Source organism: Pagrus pagrus (assembly GCF_965226575.1).
Source record: "Pagrus pagrus genome assembly, chromosome: 12".
NCBI lineage: Eukaryota > Metazoa > Chordata > Actinopteri > Spariformes > Sparidae > Pagrus > Pagrus pagrus.
In genome coordinates, this window is record NC_140196.1 from 3,782,255 (window position 1) to 3,804,201 (window position 21,947).

General features: G+C 44.0%; 1 protein-coding gene across 5 annotated transcripts in view; it reads left to right on the forward strand.

The window, feature by feature from the left end:
• The window catches only part of LOC311266901 (nuclear receptor coactivator 2-like), a 51,006-nt gene that overhangs the window by 23,980 nt on the left and 5,079 nt on the right, over window positions 1–21,947 (forward strand). For 2 of the 5 annotated variants that reach the window (XM_084369557.1, XM_084369558.1), the window contains 18 exons: window positions 30–140; window positions 1,059–1,231; window positions 5,404–5,507; window positions 7,369–7,546; window positions 8,301–8,489; window positions 9,738–9,839; window positions 9,994–10,134; window positions 10,338–10,485; window positions 12,197–13,424; window positions 16,374–16,611; window positions 16,740–16,961; window positions 17,260–17,457; window positions 17,542–17,650; window positions 17,785–17,953; window positions 18,240–18,560; window positions 20,252–20,329; window positions 20,715–21,147; window positions 21,635–21,869. In XM_084369557.1, the coding sequence (XP_084225683.1) occupies window positions 49–140; window positions 1,059–1,231; window positions 5,404–5,507; window positions 7,369–7,546; window positions 8,301–8,489; window positions 9,738–9,839; window positions 9,994–10,134; window positions 10,338–10,485; window positions 12,197–13,424; window positions 16,374–16,611; window positions 16,740–16,961; window positions 17,260–17,457; window positions 17,542–17,650; window positions 17,785–17,953; window positions 18,240–18,560; window positions 20,252–20,329; window positions 20,715–21,147; window positions 21,635–21,869 (4,358 nt within the window). In that variant the 5' untranslated portion in view covers window positions 30–48. The remainder of the gene's footprint in view (window positions 1–29; window positions 141–1,058; window positions 1,232–5,403; window positions 5,508–7,368; window positions 7,547–8,300; window positions 8,490–9,737; window positions 9,840–9,993; window positions 10,135–10,337; window positions 10,486–12,196; window positions 13,425–16,373; window positions 16,612–16,739; window positions 16,962–17,259; window positions 17,458–17,541; window positions 17,651–17,784; window positions 17,954–18,239; window positions 18,561–20,251; window positions 20,330–20,714; window positions 21,148–21,634; window positions 21,870–21,947) is intronic. The other 3 variants (XM_084369561.1, XM_084369560.1, XM_084369559.1) reach the window with 3 other exon arrangements.

The window sequence follows — 21,947 nt, forward strand, 5'->3', positions numbered from 1 at the left end:
TGTCTTTTTATATTCTCTCCTCTCTCCAGGTGCTGATATTTGCTGAAGATGAGTAGTGGGGGGGGAAACACCCCGGAGCCCCCCAGAGGGGGGGAGTCTGTGAAGAGGAAGGAGTGTCAGTCGGACGTCCTGGGCCCCAGGTAAAGACCTTCAAACCGAGTCCACAGTCTCAGTACATGTTCACAATAACAACACTGTAACATAAACACGTCTCTTTTCAATAACCACACATAGTTCTTAGATTTAGGATGTTTCATAACCTCTCTAGTACAGTACAGTGCAATATTCAATTAAAAATACTTTATTTGTATCCGGGGAGCAATTTAAGTGCTTTTATTCTAGAATAATAGGAAAAGATAAGAAATAATAATAATAAGAAATTATTAATAATAAGAAATAATCATTAATTTGTCGTAAACGATTCATAATGCCCATTGGTGTGAACAGGTAAATTAAATACAGCACTTTCATTCAGGGCGCGAGAGACAAAGCGGGGCTGGGCTGGGTGGGGTGAGGCGGGGGAGCGGTTAGTGAGATGAGACAAGGCTCTCGCAGGTCGATGAAGAAAAATGCTGCTGCAGCACTTTTACAGACGACAGTTTATATAAAGGCTAACAAGTCATTGTGCTTCAGTGTCCGAGAGGATGTATGAAGGTTGTAGTGACGATGTACTGAGTTGTTCTGCACGGAGGTTATAACGAGGACACGTGGATGTTGTGGCTCAGGTTGTTAGGAAGCTGACTGGCTGTCTGCGCTTCACAAAGACAAAATAATCACCACGCAAAGTCATAAAAGAAGAGAAGCCCATTAAACATAATGAAGCCTCTTATATGATATACGAGCACAGCATTGGTGATGTCCCCAGTTGTGGTCATAATACGATACAGTTCGCTAATGCTAGCACATCAGGCTCAGGTGAATGTTCAACGTGTGCACGGCATAAAAAATGGTCTGGTTTTCTTTATTTAACCTTTGAGAGATTTTACCTCATAGACGGTATTTAAGCACTTTCTTTCATGAGTTTTGACCATGTCTTTGTTATCCTCTGTGTCCTCCAGCCCTAAGAGGAGTACTGAGAGGAGGAACCGGGAGCAGGAGAACAAGTACATCGAGGAGCTGGCCGAGCTGATCTTTGCCAACATCAACGACATGGACGACCTCAACGTCAAGCCGGACAAATGTGCCATCCTCAAAGAGACGGTGAAGCAGATCAGGCAGATCAAGGAGCAGGGTGAGGGTCCACTCTGGTTCACACTGTGTCCTCTCTGTAATGTTTAATAGACGTTTATTTGTCCTGCAGGCACAGACGATAAAGGCTGTTTTCAAAGAAGCAGTCAGCCAGGAATCTATTTTAACAGAGCAGAACCGAGTTGAGAAAAGTAGATTTTCTAATGAAGGTTTTTGTCGGAGGTGAAGAGTCTTAGATAATTTTATAATGAATCTTTTATGGGCTTCTCATAGGTAATGCTTCTGAACACAGCCTAATTTTTACTCTGTGAACCACATTTTTAACCAGATCTGCCATGTCAACAAACTGAACTATATGCGACTGTTAATACAGACTCTGTAATAATAATGTGTGCGATGGTGAGACAGACCGAGGCAGAGCTGTTATGTAACTCTGACCAACATGATGTAAGTCAGGCAGAGCTGCCTTCAGCTCGGTCTCCCAACCTCCCTAACCCCTCCATTCATCTCTGTTCTCTCCTTTCCTTCACCTTCCTTTCTTTTAACCTTCCTTTTCACCTTCTTTATCTGCTCTCCACGTTTCCCTTTGCTTCTCAGATCCCTCTCACTATCCTTCTCATTTAATGTCCTTTAATTTCTTACACTTTTTCCTCCCCATATAAATTTCTTTCCTTCCTCCTTTTCCCGTTCTGTCCATCTTTCGTCATTCCTCAAATACTTTGTCCTTTCCTTTTCCTTTGCAGTCCCTTTCTCTTTCTTTCGTATTTCCTTTCCTTTCTGTCCTGTCTCTTTCATCATACCTCAAACGGCTTTGTCCTTTCCTCCCTCCCCTACTGTCCTTTTTTTTTAAAATCTTTTCTTTCCTATCCAGCTTCCATCCATCCTCTACCACCTTTTTCATTTTCTATCTTTTCCTTTCCTTTGTCTCTTTCGTCTTTCCTCAACCATCTTTGTCCTTTCCTGTCCTCTCCTCCTTGTCCCTTTTTTATTTTGTATTTTCTATTCTTTCTCTTCCTTTTTTCTTTTCCCTTACTCTTCACCCTTACTGTATATCCTCTCGTGTCCTTCCACCCCCTTCTCTTCCTCTCCTTTCTTCCCTCTCTCCATCACTCGTTTTCTCATCCTTTTTGTTCCTGCGGTCAGCCGGTCGGCGTCCACTTGTTTTAGCACTGTTTGTGTCTGAAAACAACAGCTGAATAAGCACAAGCACACACGCATACACACACGGATGATACGCAAGTCACACAGCTGTCTGGTCGACTTCAGCTGGTCGACTTAGTATAAAACCAATGATGTGGATTTTGACACACAACGAGCTGATATGAGGGAAAAGTTTTGGATAAAGTAGACAAACCTGGACCGTTAGAAACATGTGAATCACTACAGCTTAGCTTTTAGCGCAGTCACCTGGTGGACAGACAGAACGTTTACACAGACTAAAAGCAAATAGTACGGTGCTTTCTTCTGTGTGAGTGTGTGAGTTAGTGTGTGTGTGTCAAACGGCTTAGCAGGGTGTGTGTTTGTCCCACAAGTCCCATTTAATTGCAGGGTCGTATTATAGATGGAAGATGAGTGTGTATGTGTGCTTCCACTTCTGTCAACTCAGCAGTTGTCCCTGTGCTCAGACCGTTTGAAAAACAGCAGTACCTAATAATAAATGGCGTGTATATACTGTATATATATGTGTGTGTGTGTGTGTGTGTGTGTGTGTGTGTGTGTGTGTCGCCAAAAGCTTACTTGAGAATGCGGTCATATGTAGTGTGTGGGGTGTGTGTGTATATAACATATGGCAAAGTATTACACAGGAAAACTGAATAAGAAGTTTACAAGATAAAGCACAAAACTCCTGACGGTCATACAACTAAAACAAAGGATGGATGGAAACTTGAGTATTAATGCATTTAGTTTGATTGCAGTATTTGATAAGGGTTTGTTTTTGTTTTTTTTATTCACCTAACTTGTTTTGAAGTTGTTGCAGCTGTGAGCAAAGAGTTTTTAAGCTGCCACAGAAAGAAAATAATACTGTTTGCTCGGCCAAAACTCGCCACATGCACACAAGTTTTTAAAGAAATTCTGAATTGTGATGGCATCAACCTGATATCAGTCGTTGATGAAAGCTGTAAATATAAAATATGTGGAAAAATAGGAATTATCTCGTTTGGTATTGGCGTTTCGTTGTGAGTTGGAAGTGAGAGCTAATGAGCTGTGCATCTGTCAATACTGCAAGCTGGAGGATATACTAAGCTGTTAACGAGCCGCTCATATGCACCGGAGATGTCAAATAAACAACACAACATGTGTATATTATCACATTAAGATGATACTTAGCACAGAACGAGCAGGACTGGCAGAAAAAAATGCACCAGCTCGTCTCCGGGGTCGCACTGCAGCACTGACCGTCTCGCTGATGTGTAGAGAGAGGTCGCATTCACTGGGTTCATCTTAGCTGCCTGTCTGTCAGTTAAGATGTATTAATACATTTAAACAACAAAGTTATACATTTACTAACTGATCAGAGCAGCGGTAGATCAGTAACTCCCTTGTTCTGCAAGAGTAAAATTACTGTTTTTATCAAAGTAGTCTGGTGGATTTGAAGAGATCACAGATGGATATAACAGCTTCAGTGCAGGGAGCAATTAAGGTTACTCATCCCAAGTCACCTTTATCACATTGTCTTTATAATTTTTGTCCTGTCTTATATAATACAGGTTGATGACATGAAACGTAAATGATCAATAGATCTGCCATTTTCATGAGGTGTGACGTGACATCTGTTCAGCACAACATGATTGGCGAACACTTCCATTTGCAGTGCGAATCATCATCTGATGATGTTTTTGCTGTAATTGTCATCTTTGTGTCAGCTCTCCCTAACTTGATAGCTGGTCACACTACTGAGGCCCGTCTACAGGAAGTGTTACACAAAATTAAGGAATTTAGGCTCATGTCTATTAGATTTATTGATTTAAAAAAAAAGTGTACTGTGACTTTAATACCCTCCAACGTACATGACTGCCACTCCGGGCTCTACAGTGACAGGGTTTAAGGGCTGATGACTCTGTACAGCTCTGGTCCCACATCAGGAATGTCAGCTATGTGGCCTAATGGGGCCATGGGAGGCTTAACAGTCCAGTGGTACAGCCAGTGAGGAGAGTGGAGACTGGCCTCTAGTATGACTAAATGTGTGTAATGTACCGCACATTAGCCCGGTGATACCTGCTCTCCACGACATTCCAGCAACTCAAACCTGCAGACTTGATGGTGCTTCATCACATGGGTGGCAGACTTGGTTTAAAGTAGCAGAAAGTATAAATTGAAGTACTCGCCATGAATGTGATCAGCGAAAGTGTGAGAGGGGGCGTGTGATGGCCCGAGGGCGACATCATGACAAAAACAACACTGTCAGTGTTTTCCGTGAAAGGAAAATATCCGCAAAGAGGCAGCGCTGAAGAAAAAGCTTCCTTCTTACAGACACGCCGTGCGGTAAACAGTCAGTTACTTCGTTAGATAACAGCCGTCCTTTTGATGTTGGCCTGAACTTTTCACATGAAATTTCCCCACATCATTAGTGAGTCATGCATTCACTAGATTCCTTTAAAATACATTGTAACGTTTTTTCTTCAGTTCTCAGAAATGTGATGGATGATTTTTCTCTCTCTTTTTTTTTCTTACTTTCAGAACAACTCAATAGCCAGAATACATGTTGACACTGTATCTTTCTGCAAACCGCAGGGTTGAAACTTTATGTCTCTATGTTGCAACTTTATATTTCTTTAGGTGCAGTTTTCATGTTTTTATGTTCTGACAACGCTCTGCTCATGGTTAGGTTAAGGCACAGAAACCACTTGGTTAGGGTTAGGAAGAGATCATGCTTTGGCTTACCTGGTTCTGTAGCCACAAACATGGCAGGAAAATGTCCTGATGTCTCGCCAAAAATATTGTGTATGTATTGTGGAAATGTTGACATTGTACGTACGATACCTGCAAATTTGAACGTATACGTGGTTTGCAGAGGCATCAAATGTTTGTAACAACATTTTATTCTGAGAACTGGGCCGTTCAGGATTTATTTTTTATTTGTTGTTTGATGTTATTTCTCCTCATAAAAATAAATTCATTTTAAAAATGGCCAGAGACAGTTTGCAAACACTGAAACTGGAGACATCTCCAGTGTCTTAACCCCCTCTTTTTCATGTTTCTCGTTTTGTTTTACAGAAAAAGCTCCAGTGGCCGATGCTGAGGAGGTGCAGAAGGCCGACGTCTCCTCCACCGGACAGGGTGTCATTGATAAAGACGCCCTTGGGCCCATGATGCTGGAGGTATGTCGAGCTAAACTTTGGTCCTCCTGTGTTATTATGCTCTGAGGAAAAGAGTCTAAAGGTCAAAGCGATAGCGTCTCAACACAGAAGAATGATTATTCAGACAAGTTTTTCTGAAAGGGAGAACTGGTTGAATTAAGTCATTTTACGATCCAAAATGGGGCAGCAGTATTTTCTATAATGTGAGAATTAATGTAAGAGCTCTTGTGTTGCTCCAAATGCCCCCATTATAGTAGTGCAATTGTTGTAAAAGTACTTTGAAAAGGAAATATGTCTTCAGTTCAGTGAGGCTGCAGGGTTTAATGTATGTAACTCATTTAGAGCTGGTGGAGCGTCTGTCTGACTTTAAACGGTGTTGCACTTTACAGTGACGCAGAGAGATAAGAGGTCCTCTGGCTAGCGACAATGCCGTCATCAAGCCTACTCTAGTGTGTGTGTGGTTGTGTGTGTGTGTGGTGACGTATAACATGGGACCCAATGAGGTATAAATACCTTTTCTGAAAAGCCAGATTAGAACAGGAGGGGAGGAGCTTGACCACACACACAGACACACACACAGCTTTATACAGCTTTCAGCAGCCACAGCGTTGACTGAGATGTTGTTATAGACCATTTCTATTCTGTTTTGTTCTATTCAGTTCTTTTCTGCACCAACACTGGTATGATAAGCAGGCAGACGTACAGTAGGAGGCTTGTGTAGCCATGTGACAAAAGGACAAATCACTGTCTGTACATGTAGGTGCAAAATGCTGAGTAGGGAGGAATGAAAGAAAGGGAAGAGTGCTAGAGAGGCCACTGTAGACTCGCTGCTATACCTTGAATTATTGCAGCACACTGCAGCTTTGACATTTTTAACATAATTAAGGAGCTGCTTTAATTTGTGTCACTTTTCACAACCAAACACACACCGAGATTTATTTTAAAAGGAACAGACACATTTTATGTCCACACAGAACCAAAATGCAAGAAGACACCGTTCAGTGTAGTTTACTAGGAATAGACTGGTAACTGATTATGATCTGCATTTTTCTAAATATCTGAAATCTGTGTATTTTTTGCTATATTTGTGCTCCTTTAGCTCTGATGCCAAGTATTACCAAAGTATTAATTATCTTGATCTGCAAAGTAACTTAAGTTGTCAAATAACTGTAGTGGAGTAGAAAGCACAATATCAAATAAGTATAAAGAGGAGTACAAATAACTTAAAGTTAGAGTAAATTTGTACTTAATTACATTTCATCCCATGTCATTTTAAATTTTGACACTACGATTCAGTTACAGTATTTTTGTATCGATCTCCCTGATTACCAGTTATCTGTATCAGTGTCAGCCTTATTAAAACAAATATGAGTCAATCACTATAGTGTGCTGTGAAGACAACAATAAAAAAATATAAAGAGCCAACTTTTGTCATGCAAAATGGCAACAAATAGTTAAACTCTAATGGTATTTTAAAGTGTATTTTTAGCAGGCAGCCAAACCCAAACTGGAGGAGTAAAACCTCAAGTTTCACATTCACTTCTGTTAATTGAGTCTAATCAGCTTTGGGTGGAAAGTTCAAATGAACTTTAATTAACATCCAATCTCCTCTCTTTATCCCTCTTACCTTTTTCTGTCTTAATTTTCTTCTATCCCTTCTTTTCCCTCTGGCTAAATGCTTCTTTCTCTAATCTCCCTCCACTTTCTCCTCTTCCTTTTCCCTCCTTACAAACTTACCCAACACCCCACCTGCTTTTTTATATTTCCATTTTCTCCTCACGGCTCTTATCTCTGTCTTTCCTGCTCTTTCTTCTCCTTATTCCCTCCCTTCTTCCCCTTTCCTCTGTCTCCTCTGCCCTCTCACTTTTTCCTCACCCCTCAGGCCCTGGACGGCTTCTTTTTCGTGGTCAACATGGAGGGCAACATAGTGTTCGTCTCGGAGAACGTCAGCCAGTATTTGCGCTACCAGCAGGAAGAGCTGATGAACACCAGCGTCTACAGCGTGCTGCACGTTGGAGATCACACCGAGTTCGTCAAGAACCTCCTGCCCAAGAGTCTGGGTAAGAAACAGTTGTTCACTCTTTCCTTCATTTGGTCGTTCACTATTGCATGCGCAGGAGATGCAATTCAGTCTCATGTTTTGTTTAATTCATGTGCACGAGATAAATGTAGATAAATGGAGCCAGCACAAGGGGATACTTCTATCGTTTTTACAACCTACTTTACATGTAACCACGCTAATTTCCCATGTGATGAAAGCCTTGATGCTTAATTTTTTCCCCAGACCTCAGTACTCTGCCTCTGATTGGCTCGTGTTTTGGTAAGTTTGGTTAGATTAAGAGGGTTAGAGGGTTAGTTAACCCAATCAGAGGCAGAACGGAAGTGAGTCTTCCCGGAATACATGTGGGAAAAACAATGACGCAAGTTAGCGGTTACTTTAGCAACAAGTACAGCTTCCTGTCCTTTCAGAAAATCTGTAAATCAAGAGTGGAGGCAGAGCAGCGCTGGCAGTGAGACAAACAGAAAATATGTTCTCCCTAATATGTGATCCAGTTTTACCAAAATCAGTGAATAAAGTTATAAAGTTGTGTTTTCTATTATTTTCCCAACCTAATTCTTGTCCCATTTATTGTCTGATAATGGGCTCCTCAATCAAAAGCCTCATAAACACTTCTGTCTTATCATGATGAAACACCAGACCACATTAGGTTCATCTTCTGTCATCAGCTGGGTGGTTTTGGCGCTGCAGTGTTTATGCTGGCACTCTGGGTGCCAACATGCTAACATGTGTTGTTGCCTGTCTTGATCTCCCAGTCAATCATCGCAGCAGTGATTCGTCCAACAGGAACAGCCACACCTTCAACTGTCGTATGTTGATCAACCCTCATGCCGACGGTGAAGCCAGGCCGGCGTCTGACCAGCAGGACGCGTCGCAGCAGAAGTACGAGACCATGCAGTGTTTCGCTGTCTCCGAACCCAAGTCTATCAAGGAAGAAGGAGAAGGTATTGTCCTACTTTGTCTTTTTTGTCTAACAGGTTTTTTTCCATCTCTGTTCCTCGTTTTCTCTGTCTGTGCATTACCCTCTTGCTCTTTCACTTGGATTAAATTTTAGATTTTCTCTCTATCTGTCTTCTTGCTTCCCTTTTGCACTCTCTTGCTCTGCCTCTCTTGAGTTGGTCCCTCTTTTGTTATCCCATGTTTCCCTTGTCCTTCCTTTCATACATGTTCTCTCTTGCTGCTACTTTCTTTTTTCTCCATCTTTCAATCTCTGTCGTGACTTTCTGTCCTTTCCCTATCACTTTTTCAATCCCAACTTTCCCAGTCTCCTGTGTACTGTCCTCCTTTCATCACCACTCCTCTCTTCTTGTCCTCCCATTTACCGAGAGAGACTAATTAGTGCATGGCACTTTGTCATCTTCCCATCTTATCTTATCACACACACATACACACAAGGGAAAAGAATCTGTCTGGCACTCTAATTTTAGATGTCTGACAACCAGATATTGTGCCAATCTCTCCCCCGACAGGAGGAGGATGTCTGGTGGACAGACGGAGAGGCTGAAGGTTGACACTAAGGTTGAGCTGATGTTAAAACGCAGGCTTAGTCTCATATTAGGAGGTCTTGACATTGTTGTTAACGCAGTGGTTGCTGTTCATGCTGAAGTTGATTTTGATGCGACAGTATAGTTGTGGTTGAAAAATGAGGATGAGAATGAAGTGTAGTTCAAGATTTAGGAGATTGCTAGACATGTTGCTGAAAAGACGGAGAAAGCGTAACCATTTTTTTTTTTCTTACCTAATGCCATCTTGACTCTCATCAAGAAACTTCAGTCCCTGCTGACCGATCACAGTTCTTACAGTTCATGTGTATCTCTGTCGCCGCCTTAACCTCAACATATAGTATCATTTTTGAAGAGGTGCACATCAGCTTTCAGTGCTACGTGCAGATGCTCCATACCGTTTGAGGCATACATCTTCATCAAGGTACAGACAGAAAGTCAGACAGCATGATTAATAAGGCAGACCTAATTGCCTTGTGTTTTTAATGAGGAAAACTCTGAAGCTATAACAGGTGGCGAGCCTGCACAAGACCACCCGAGAGAGGGAGAGCAAGCTCACACTGACACTCACACACTCTCTCCACTCACAACTAAAATCATCAGCCACACTCTCACCTTTATTCTTACGTACATGATAAATCCTGTTGTGCTAGTTAGTGACGGGTTATTTTGATTTTTCCAATCATGCAGATTTCCAGTCGTGTCTCATCTGTGTGGCAAGAAGAGTCCCCGTCAAAGAGAGACCTGTGATGCCCTCGTACGAGAGCTTCACCACGCGACAGGACCTTCAAGGTAGGACAGAAAGAGGACGTTCTACTGTTAATGCGTCGTGTGATTAATGTTGCTTGCCGACGTACAGGCTGGAAGTCTTCACCCCACTTCATATACAGACAAACATCTAAAACATGACAGTAATCCATTAACATAAAGTTTTCTACCCGTCCAGGTAAGATCACGTCCCTTGACACCAGTCTGCTCCGTGCGTCCATGAAGCCGGGCTGGGAGGACCTGGTCCGGCGGTGCATTCAGAGGTTTCACCTGCAGAATGAAGGGGAGATCTCCTTCGCCAAGAAACACATGCAAGATGGTGAGTACGATCAGCTCACTGCAGCCTGTGACTGATCAGCAAAACTTACTGGATATTTTTGCATCTTCTTTGGAGTCTTTGTGCTTCTTTCTTAATTTATTTTTGGGGAATGAGTTTGTATCATATTCTGTCTCGTTCACAGTCCTGTGATGATGTTGAAGGGATATGTTTTGTAATAAGTGTGATTTTATGTCTCTGTGCAGTGTTGAGGAACGGCCATGCGCTCAGCCCTCTGTACAGATTCTCCCTGGCAGACGGCACCATCGTCTCCGCTCACACCAAGAGCAAGCTGGTTCGATCTCCAGCCACCAACGAACCGCAGCTCTACATGTCCCTGCACATCCTGCAAAGGTACCGCCCACTCTTCCTCTGACTCTGAAGTCTTTCTCTGAAGTCTTTTTGTATGTGACTCTGATCACGTCCATGAAGTCTGACAATATTTTCCTCTCTAGAAATGAACTGAATCTCTTATTATCAGTTCAGTTAAGGTTTAGCTTCATGGTTTAAGTTTATGTTCTGCTGAATCCAGTGAAAGACACATGACTGAAAACTATTCTTAACCTATTTAACATTTGTGGCTATTAAACAAACTTGATGTAGAGTGTGTACATGTAGTAAATGAACCAATATTAGTTTTTATTATGTCTATATTCATTTATTTTTGTTACACTTATAGGTTAGCTTAGTATAAGTTATAATAAACTATTTGTAGTATCTTTCATGTAAGAAATGCAGCTCAAAGTGCTTAACAGAAAAGTGATTTCACATAAATCATCTTGAGCTACAAGAACTAAAAAGCGACAGTAAGCGACTCTCTTATAGCTGCAGGGAGTCAATCCAGAAGACGCTTCATACCACTCTCAAAATCAGTAGATGCAATGACAACCTTAAGGTTTGAGGAGTTAATTTAAATGCTCCCCGGATTTTCCCTAAACTAACCTTCCATAAAACTGACTTGTTACTCGTTTTGATAAAACTATAATATTAAAAGATAATTGATAATATTTGCAGCGATTTCCCTCCTTTTCTTTCCCCTTGTCAGTCTGTGTGTGTATCACATGTTTCTCTCAGTGTTAGCAGTTTCCCCTTGATTTAGACAAACTGGAGGGACACAGTAATGTGGTTTAAGAACAAAGAGCCTGTTATTCAGAACCGCCACCACATGTATTGACAAAACTGACACAAGCACTACCAGTCAGTCCAGTCTACAGTATCTCCGTCCCTCCCTCCCACCACCGGGAGCGACTGCGACTCAACCAGCATCCAGCCTTTTGGTATGACCATTCAGAGTCAGCAATTGGACAGCGGTCAGAAAACAATGCCAGGACTGTTACCCGGAGCGTTCGGAGATCAATGGCGAGAACTTGGCCTTTTTACTTCCACAAGTTTCACATTCAAAATTATCGCTGCAGCATTCAGCACAATCGGAGCTTTGTGTGTTTGGTGTGGGGCTGAAGCCAACCCATGTTTAAAGCTCTCTCTCTGTTACGGCTTTAGACCTCGTTACAACTTTGTTTTCTCAGTTGTGTGCACTGTTCCAGAGCCGCTCTCTGTCTCATGTAATGACACAACTGAAGCTGAAAGAAAGGGAGTTGTTTAACCTCTCCATACTTTATTGTTACTGAATCCAAAATGCTATTGAATGACATTTACCAAAAAAAAAAGACCAGTTACAATATGATTCTTTTAATACTATGTCATGCTTAAGAGCCGGTGCCAGATTTTGAAATTAAATGGCTTAAATGAATTATTAGACCTAGTCAAGAATTATGTAAAAGTGGTTGGGAGTGTACACAAACAAAATATTATATGGATGCCAACTTAGGTCTGGTTTACTTATCTAAAGTGTTGTTGTCTGATTTCAGTCACTGAGGGTGTTAACGTCTCAGCCAAACTGTATTTTAGTAATGTACAAGCGCAGATATAAGATGGCAGTAGCTACATTTCAAGTGCCTTATTGGTTCCTTGCTCGTCAGGGAACATTAACGGACCACCGCTGCTGTTTACTAACAACATCATTTTCAAAATGTCTGATTCATGCGTCTGTGTTCTTTTCCTTCAGGGAGAACATGGGTGGCATGACCGCAGACCAGGGCATGGCCAAGCCAATGACGCCAACCAGTGTGAGTGGTCCCTCCCCTTCCCCTGATGCCAGTGTCACCAGCAACACACACCACTCCACCACAGTCTCAAGTGCCCCTGGACGTGGTTTTGGGGCAGCATCAGGTCGGGCGTCCACGCCTCAGGGAAGCAGCCACGCACTCAAACTGGGCAGCCCTTCAGCCCACGGAAGCCCCAGCGTCACCTCAGGGGCCCAGAGTGCCATGTTGTCTCCTCGTCATCGCCAGAGCCCCAGCATGGCAGCTAGCAGCAGTAGCTGCGGTAGCCCTCACCTCCCCCAACATCCACCAGGTTCTTTCTCTCCTGCAGCCGGCCTCCACTCGCCGGCATCTGTGTGCAGCAGCACAGGAAATAGCCAAGGGTTCAATTCCCTCAGTGCACTGCAGGCCCTCACCCAGGGCCACAGGATTTCACAGGGACTCACTGAGGGCCAGCATCCAGAGTCACCTGACAGAAAGCCAGTTGGCCTTCAGAGCCCTCTTGACAGTAGCAGCGCTGGTAGCCAGCCAGCCAAGAACAATCCCAGCTTAGAGGCTGACTTATTCGGAACTTTTGAGGAGCAGCACGACTTGTTGTCATCACAAAGCCAAGAGGGTGAGCAGGAGGAGGGCAGAGACGATGACCCTGACAGCTTTGGAGGTGATGGAAGCTTAGGGGAGCTCGGCGACGCCCAAAATCGCCTTCTGAACACAAAAGGGCACACTAAGCTGCTCCAGCTCCTCACCACCAAATTAGAACCCTCTGATCCCTGCTCACCAACACGAGCCCTCGGGGATGACCAGGACTCTAAGGATGGTGGGATTGGGGGTATGGGTGGGGCTGGGCATAACAACCACTCCACCTCGTTGAAGGAGAAACACAAAATTCTCCACAGGTTGCTGCAGACCAGCACCTCGCCTGTGGAGCTGGCCAAGCTAACGGCTGAGGCTACTGGAAAAGACGCCATCGGTCCAGAGTCGGCATCGGGGGACAGCATGGCCGCCCTCGGCGAACTGAAACAGGAGCCAGGAAGCCCCAAAAAGAAGGACAACGCGCTGCTTCGCTATCTGTTGGATAGGGATGATAATGGCATACTGGATAAAGCCATCAAGATGGAACCTGGCGATGGACCGAAGCTGTCCAATGTTAAGACAGAGAAACAGGAAGCGGGTTTCAACATGCCGGATCAGGTCAGTGTTGTTGACAGTGATACTCGTGCTTAGTGTTGTAATGATTAACCTGTCAGTGGATTGGCAGAAAATAATTCGCTGGATAATCTTGATCTTGATCATGATTTAAGTATTGATCCAACAGAGGATAGCTTGTATCGGTTTGCATCGCCGAAGTTTTAAAAGTACACACGTGTATGAAGGTGAAGTACCAGCAGGGGGCAATAATGACGAGAACAAAGGACAAACGTAGTATAAAGAGCTAGATAAGCCATGTAGGGAGGACGTAGGGATGGATGGGTTGTTTTTATTTCAGATCCCGTCTAAGCCAATAGTTGTGGTGAGTGTTTTAAGGAAGTTGTCATTTGTCACACAAAGTAGTTTTGGTTCCTTGTTATACTGAACATGGAACCGATGTTGCAGATATATTGTTGCTAATTTGAACATGGAATGAGAACGTGTTGTTTTCACGGGGAGACCAAACATGACAATGACAAAGTGGACAGCAATGACCACATTCGAAATTCAAATTAGTCTCCCCTTACACATGAAGCGTCAAAACACACAGAAATGTACAGTATATGTAGGTTATATGAAATGCAGTTCAAAGCTGTGCTTGATTAACACGTTTCTCATATTTGATTCAGACGGACACTGACGCAGGCTCACAGCCCTCCTCCCTCGTTGATTTGAATATGGGTCGGACGATTCACGGCTCTGGTGAACGTGTCTCTGCTAAGGATGGAAATCATAGTTTGATGATAATGACATATAAAAATAATTTAACCTAATTCATGATTTAGCAGTGAAATTGATGAAACTGTACGGCAAGCTGGAGTCTCGGTCAAAAATAGACGGGTCCAGTGTGAGTTGCACGTACGTTTAGTAGACCTTTGTCGTACTTGTGTCTCTTGTTTAAAAGGAGTTTACGAGTGGTAATCCCAGTTAAACTAATGGTTTCAGCAGCGCCGATATTTTACAGTGTAGCACTCCCTCTTTTACTGTGTTGGCTTAGTTTAAACACAACAAAGTGTAGCCACTTCAGAGTGATGTCTGGCTTGTTTAAACTGCAGGTGTTGAAGTTAGCTCCAGGAACTGAGGTTCAAAAGTCTGACAGTAGTTGTGCCTCCGGGTGGCGGAGGCCGCTGCCGGACGGGAGGTTGCCATTCAGCGGCTCCCGTCCTGGATGGTTTGGTTTGAAGTTTTCGGATTAAAGTGCTGCTTTGTTGAGTTTGTTTTGGTGATGCCAGAAACTTGCTTTTTCATCCTCTCCATGCCATTTCACTTCCATCCTCTCTGTTATTTTCTGACATGCGTTACTAAGAGAGGTACACACTTCTCCATTCTTCTCTCCAGTGCAAAGAGGAATTTAGTTGATCTTTGACCTCTAAACCTGGCAGAAAAAACAAGGCAGTGCACGTCCCTGTGGCGGTTACTTAGGAGAGGACGGCAGCAATCTCCATTGAAAGTAATGGCCTGTGTCTGTACAATGTTGTCTTTGTATTTTTGGTATGAAAGAGTAAATTAAAAGTGAAAGGTACAACCAGGAAGATTTGGCTTCTTACTAACATCTACTGGCAGCTGTTAGAAACTCCAGCAGATTTAGAAAACTTTAGTCATCCACTAAAATCCCCAATGTTTTGTTTACTATCAAAGCTGGCAACCTGTTAGCTAACTGATACTATATCAGACGTGATACCTGAGCCTGCATGTCATCGCGATGTTTAGTATGCACCCACTGTAACTGTTTACACTGACAGGTAGTACAAGCAAGACTCAGCTGAGGTGGCACCACTCTGCTTAGCAGTCAAAGCTAAAGTAATTGCGCTAATATTCAAGGTTACAGTTACGTATTTGATTATTTTTATGTATAAACTGATTATTTGAGGATCAATGTGAGAACAGTTCGATGTTAAATAGTGACCGACAGAAGTGCTTCGGTTGACGACATACTACCCTTGATGCGTCTCCATGCTATGTTCACTGTGTGTGTTTGTGTGTGTGTGTACGCTGTGGCTAAACAGAGCTGTGACTGTGTGTCTTACTGTACATCACACATGACCTCATTAGTGCCGGCGGTTTATTTTTAGCTCCTCTTCTATTCATCAGCCAAACGGCCGGAGGAAACCATTCCTGTCAGTGCTCTGTGTGTGTGTGTGTGTGTGTGTGTGTGTGTGTGTGTGTGTGTGTGTGTGTGTGTGTGTGTGTTGTAGGTTAAACTACACAGTAATACTGAAGGGGGTTTTATCAGATTTTGATATCTTGCTCTCGATACATGACATTTTCTTTTCTTTTGGTTATTGTTGTCTTGCTACTTATCCACGATACCATTTAGTTACTTCATTAATTAAACAACAAAACGGATGAAAAATACTGTTTTCTTAATGCATATTTTATATTATATTCATATTAGGATGGATTTTTTTTGGTGTGTGTGTGTGAAGCAAATTGTTTGAAGAATCTGAGCTGAAAGTTTCTCTGGTTCTTTGTTGTCAAAACCAGATGAATCTCCTGCATTTCAGAGAGCCTGCATGTGATCCCTCCTACAAAATGTCTTCAGAAGCAAGATCATGTTTCAGGAATAAAACATGATCGTGAACATGCATAATCACATTCAGTGGTATGCCTGGATTAACACATTTACGTGAGAAAAGACCCAACGGGGGAAACACTAAGAGAAATGTTCAAAAATCAAATCAAAAGCATTTCTAACCATCACTTAGTCAGGAGTCGAAAACGCAGCCAATGTCACTTCTTTCTCTGAAGACGGAGATGTTTAGCCTTTGAATTTCAGCAGAAGTATTTGTTGAGACCCAGAAATGAAAAACTGTCCCAAAATAATGTCTTTAAAATGTTTTGGTTATAGGAATGTGTCACACTGGTGCTAATGCCAGGTGATGTTAAGTTGTGTTATTTATGGAACAAAACTACTTTTCTTCTAATCCTGTCTTTTCCTGTGGCTGATCTCAGTCCAGTGAGCTGGAGGACCTGCTGGAGGACCTGCAGAGTGGCGGCCAGCAGCAGCTGTTTGGGAGCCAGCCGCCTGTCAGAAGACCAGCCTCTGCTTCATCTGCATCTTCCTCTGTGCCGCCCACTTCATCTGTGGACAAACAGACCATCATCAGCAACATCCTGCAGATGACAGACAGCAGCAACAGCAGCAGCCCCCCCAACCAGCACAGAGCCTTCCCCCCCATCGGCCCTGCAAGTACGTCTGCCAGTCTTTGGATCTTTAAGATGTTTAATTAAACAAATCTTTATAATCTCTATGAGAGAATACCTTCATCATATCTTTGTCTCAGGATATATAAAAGAAAGTCGTATCTTTCCGCCCAGCAGGCTTTAACAGTGCCAGGCCGGGCCAACCAGGTCGAGGTGCTCCTCCAGTCCGGAGCGCGTCTCTGGACGGCGGTATGGGCCCCAACCCCAGCGCTGCCAGGCCATTTCCTCCTCAGCACAGGAACAACAGCCCCTACTCCTTACTGCAGCAGCAACAACAGCAAAGCATGATGGGAACCCACGCAGGCATGACCAACCAGGCTGTGATGGCCAATGCAGGTTGGAAAAGAAATACTGTTGTCATTGTGGTGCAGCTTGTAGCAACAAATACACACTCACACAAACAAGCTGACGTCATATCTTCAAACTCTTCTTTGTAACTTTTGATGTTCAGCACATTAGTTTTAAATACTTAAATATCCTTACAAATCATTTTGTTTCTGTCAACTTTGAGCTTTATTAAATGCAGATTAAGATATTCTTAACTCTTTGTCTCGTCTGAGAAAAATAAAGTTTTAAGATACAAAATGACTCCAATTATCTCAAAGTCTGATTATTTCTGTTTTCCTCAAACCAGGCATGCTGAATAACGGGTCGATGCGGGCCCCCATGCAGCAGGTCTGGGGTCCACAGGGGCCCATGGGGGGCACTGCGGGGCCGATGATGGGCCAGGGGGTCGGACCCGGTCGCATGGTCCCCAACATGAACACTGCGATGCAGACGAGAGGCCTGCCTGGATCCAGAGCCATGGTCAACATGCAGATGATGGGCAACGGTGAGAAGAGAAGTCGCACTGACATCAAACTCATCGCAACCTGAAATGATTCTGATATTTCATGAGCTGTTTTCTTCCCTTCAGAGATGGAGATGGCGACGCCCCCGTACCCTCAGCAACATGTTCCACCCAATCAGACTGCACCGTGGCCAGACAGAATGATGGCTATGGATCACTATGGAAACCAAAGCAGGTGCGGCCTTCATTTCATCCTACATCACAAAATATGAGTCAACCAATAAAACTTAGGCATGAGCTTCACTTTTAAGGATCAGATATCTTGGCCCTTTGACTCTGATGCAAAAATAACATGGAGTTACTTTCCAGGCCGCCGTACGGTGTCCCCCAGGGGGACGGGATGGACTGCTGCGGGACAGGGCCCCAGGGCCAGCCGGATGAAGGAGCCCTGCTGAGCCAGCTGTGCTCCATGCTGAAGGACTACGAAGGTCTGGAGGAGATCGACAAGATGCTGGGAATCCCGACGCTGGCTGGACAGGTGAGCCCCTTCGAACTGACCTCAAGAGTCGTCCGGCAGGAGAACAATAAGAAGACACTTGGAAAGCATTTGGTTTGACTTTTTTACCAGTTCGAAGCTTCTTTTTAACAGTCATTCATCTACGGCTCAATCTATAAATACAAATTTGATCTAAGACTGCAGCTAATACTGAAAATTTAAAAAGGCAAACAACTGAGAAAACAAGTGGAAATGTTGTGGAAATAACAACACTAAACTAATATTTAATTGGTTCCTCTCACCCCCATCCTGTCTTCCCACCCTGCAGACACCTATGTCAGACCAGGACCAGTACCTCGGCTCCTCGGACCCAGCGGCCAGCATGAAGCCTCTCATGTACAGTCAACACTACGGTGGCCAGCCAGGTTACGGCGGCATGCCTCCCGATGGTGGCTTCCACGGACCCTCTATGAGCGGCCACATGGTGCCGCAGAGGATGACGCCCGCTGGTTACCCCCCGATGATGAGGATGCCTGGGAGCGTGGGGCCCAGACCGGTCGGGATGAGGCCAGGGGGGCCTAATCCCGGAGTGCCACCTCAGCCCAACAACATGAGGCTCCAGCTGCAGCACCGACTCCAGGCCCAGCTGGTGGGTGGAACCAAATACTTTATATCATTATTCTGACAAAGCGACTACTGGCAGGTCAGGCAGAGGCTATTATTAGTTGTAGCTCATATCCTTCCTGGCAAAATGGATACAAAAGGAAAAACTGACAGTTTGGTCTTTTTGATTGTCAGAACTGTCGAGGCTGCTTCCAACTGTTCAAGCATAAATTTACTTGAGCTCAGTGAGCAAAATAACAGATTGTGGCAATTTCATTGCAGTAACAAGATTTTCTGCTGCTTTTTAAGCAAATGTTATTTTTTTTGTTTCCTGTTTTTTGTATTTAGTGTTGGTAGTATTTAGTATTTATGCATGGGGCATGTTTTCCACTTTGGACACCCCCAGTGTGTGGCAGAAGAACGTCTCTCTTCAAAATGTGATTATCAAACACGTGATGTGACGAAGATATGTAAATACATCTTTTGCATTACGATCTCTAATGCAGAATATCAACCAACATATACGCAGATACCGATATATCAGCGAGAGGCCGATATTGTCCTTTAATATCAGCCGACAGATATATCAGTCGGGCTCTACTTATCGATACCCGAGTACAATAACAATACACATCTTTCTCTTGCTCCCTGTAAATACAAACATTCTTAGAAGTGTTGACACACGTTTAAATCCGTCTTTCATCTGTAGTCAACTGCCAAACCTCATTAACATGAAAGAGACACGGTTGTCTTAACAGGCGCAGCCTCCGTCTGCGTTCTGCTCGTTTTTTTCCTGTATTATATTTGATGCAGCAGAGCAGGCCGTGATGCCGACAGGGTTCACCGAGTCCAAACAGCAGCAGCCAGAAAGGAACAAATGTGTTTCAGCTTTCTGCCTTCATCAGCAGTTCCCTGCTGCTGAGACACTTAACAGTGAACACACATGACATGTACACACACACACAAATTAATACACTCTCATAAAGATAATTGCGCACACAGAATGTACCCCGTGTGACCGTTGTTAACACACTTGACCCTTTCGAGGGCCTGTGTACGGCTTTATGGTCTAATACTTTATTTGTTTTAAGACATTTTGTTTTTATTTTGTGTTTATACTTATATGTATTTTGTGTTAGTCTCTAAATTTTGAAGGGGGCTTCCTTCTTATTCTGAACATCCATCTTTACAGGTTTCATTCCAACATCTTTAAGTCCAGACTGCCACCTGGTGGAGAGTTGAGGGAAAACAGCTTGTGTATATTAAACTAAAATAGCTCTGACAAGTTAGCAGCTTGTTCAGATGTGAGACACGACTTTTGCACTTCATTCGGCGCCAGTGGGGAGAAAGCGAAGTTAAAGTTTGAAAGAAAAGCTCCAAATAAACCATCTGCCATCTGCAGATACTTGAAGGAGTCGTTTCAGGCGGAGGTTTTAACACTTTGGAATATGCTGTAAGACGGCAGTGATGCATGCAGTGGATTTATTCAGTATCATCTGAATATTTGAGCTCACAGGAGTCTGACGAGACTAAACCACAGTCTTAGTGCTTCAGGGGTGGAATATGCAGAGCCTGGGCTTTGAGAAGCACTGACGCACAAGATTTCTATACTTTTGCGACTGTTGATGAGCAGTTAAAAGACTGAAAACTATGTGTGTGTTTATGGCTGTGTGGTTTGTTGCTGTCTCCTATAATTTTCAATGAATCAGTGAAGCACTCTGTCTGTCCCCCACGTAGAACCGTCAGCCGATGGTGAACCAGATGAGCGGAGTGTCCAACATGAATCTACCTCTACGGTCTAATGTACCAAACCAGGTCAGTCTATGCGTCATTCTCACTCTCTCCTACTCCACCTCGCTTGTAAACACTAGTGACACTAAGACATATTCTCCATTAGAAGTGGCTACAACAGCGAGAGGGGTGTGAAAATGAAATTTGTATATCCCAGTGCAGTCTTCTGAGCTAGTTGTCCGTGGTCTTTGTGATGTGTTCAAGTGTAGGTTTTTGACAGAGGCAATGTGAGATGACGTAACTGCCAAAGTCGCTTCTAGTTCTTAGTTTTGCGTTCCTGACGTGTAAGATGTGCCTTAAACAGACTGAACTATATATTAGTAAACACCCATGTATAGTCCTGTTTGCGGCCTGTGAACATCCTGTTTCGTTTCATTAATGTGTCACCTCCCTGTGTTTCCTTCCACAGGGAACCCTCAACGCCCAGATGCTGGCCCAACGTCAGCGCGAGTACCTCAACAACCAAATACGCCAACGCCAACAGCAGCAGCACGTGCACCAGCAACGTGCCCTGATGATGCGGACCCAGGGCATCAACATGCCGCCTAACATGCCCAGCGGGGGCGCCGCTCCTACACCGATGCCCATGGGCGGCACCAACCCGCGGCTCCCGCAGGGCAACCCGCAGCAGTTCCCCTACCCGGCCTCCAGCTACGGTACCGGCCTGCCCTCTCCTCCTCCACCTCCTCCTCCTCATCCCGGCTCCTCCAGTCCCTTCTCCTCCCCTCACTCCCCCAGCCATCATCTGGCTAGCCAGGGCATGATGGGAAATGTAGGCGGGCAGTACAGCGGGGTAATGAGTCCGCCATCACAGCACAGTGCCTTCCAGTTCAGCAGTTCAGGTATATTATTAGAGAACAGCAGCGGCATCACAGTAGTCTGTGTGTGCTTCACGGGCCGTGTAGTTGTTTTTTCTGTTGTGGTGGCGGTAATCAAACATAATCATCTGTGTTCGGACTGTTGGAGTCATTTCAAATCCTTTTTTTAAATTTGTTGGGTGTGGTTGAAGGTTGCATGATGAAGGTATTTTCCTCGTTAGATTTGAATTTGTGTGCAAATCAACAATGTAGATTTTTCTACACTCAGATTTACACTTTTTCATGATTCTACCTCATCAACCAATCAGGAGATAGCATTTAGTCATTTTTTAGGAAAATAGCTCTTGTGGGGGCACAAAAATCTTCTCTTTCCTCCTCTTTCTTTTGTTTGGTGACTATTTTTGTCAAGTAAACGCTACAAGTTAGTTTCAGACATTATTGTCTGGTTCTCCCACGCTGCTTATCATTCCTGTCCACGCAGCTTACGACCCTTTTATCTGCTCCACTGTAGGAATGAGCCAGCAGCAGCAACACCAGGACCCAGTATCAGGCTTTCCGTGTGGGGCCACGACCCCGCAGAGCCCGCTGCTGTCCCCCAGGATGGGGCAGGGTCAAAGCCCCATGCTGCAGCAGAACCAGGGCCAGGCCCAACCCCAGGGGCCGAACCAGGGAGGACCTCCGGGCTACCAGGCGAGCACCGACCACAACGGATGGCCCCAAGCTGCCAACATCTCCACCAGCAACAGGTAAGAACAGATGAACAAATCACCAGATCTCACGTGAACATGATTTGAGTCTTTTTGTGAATATCATTGACTCAGTTT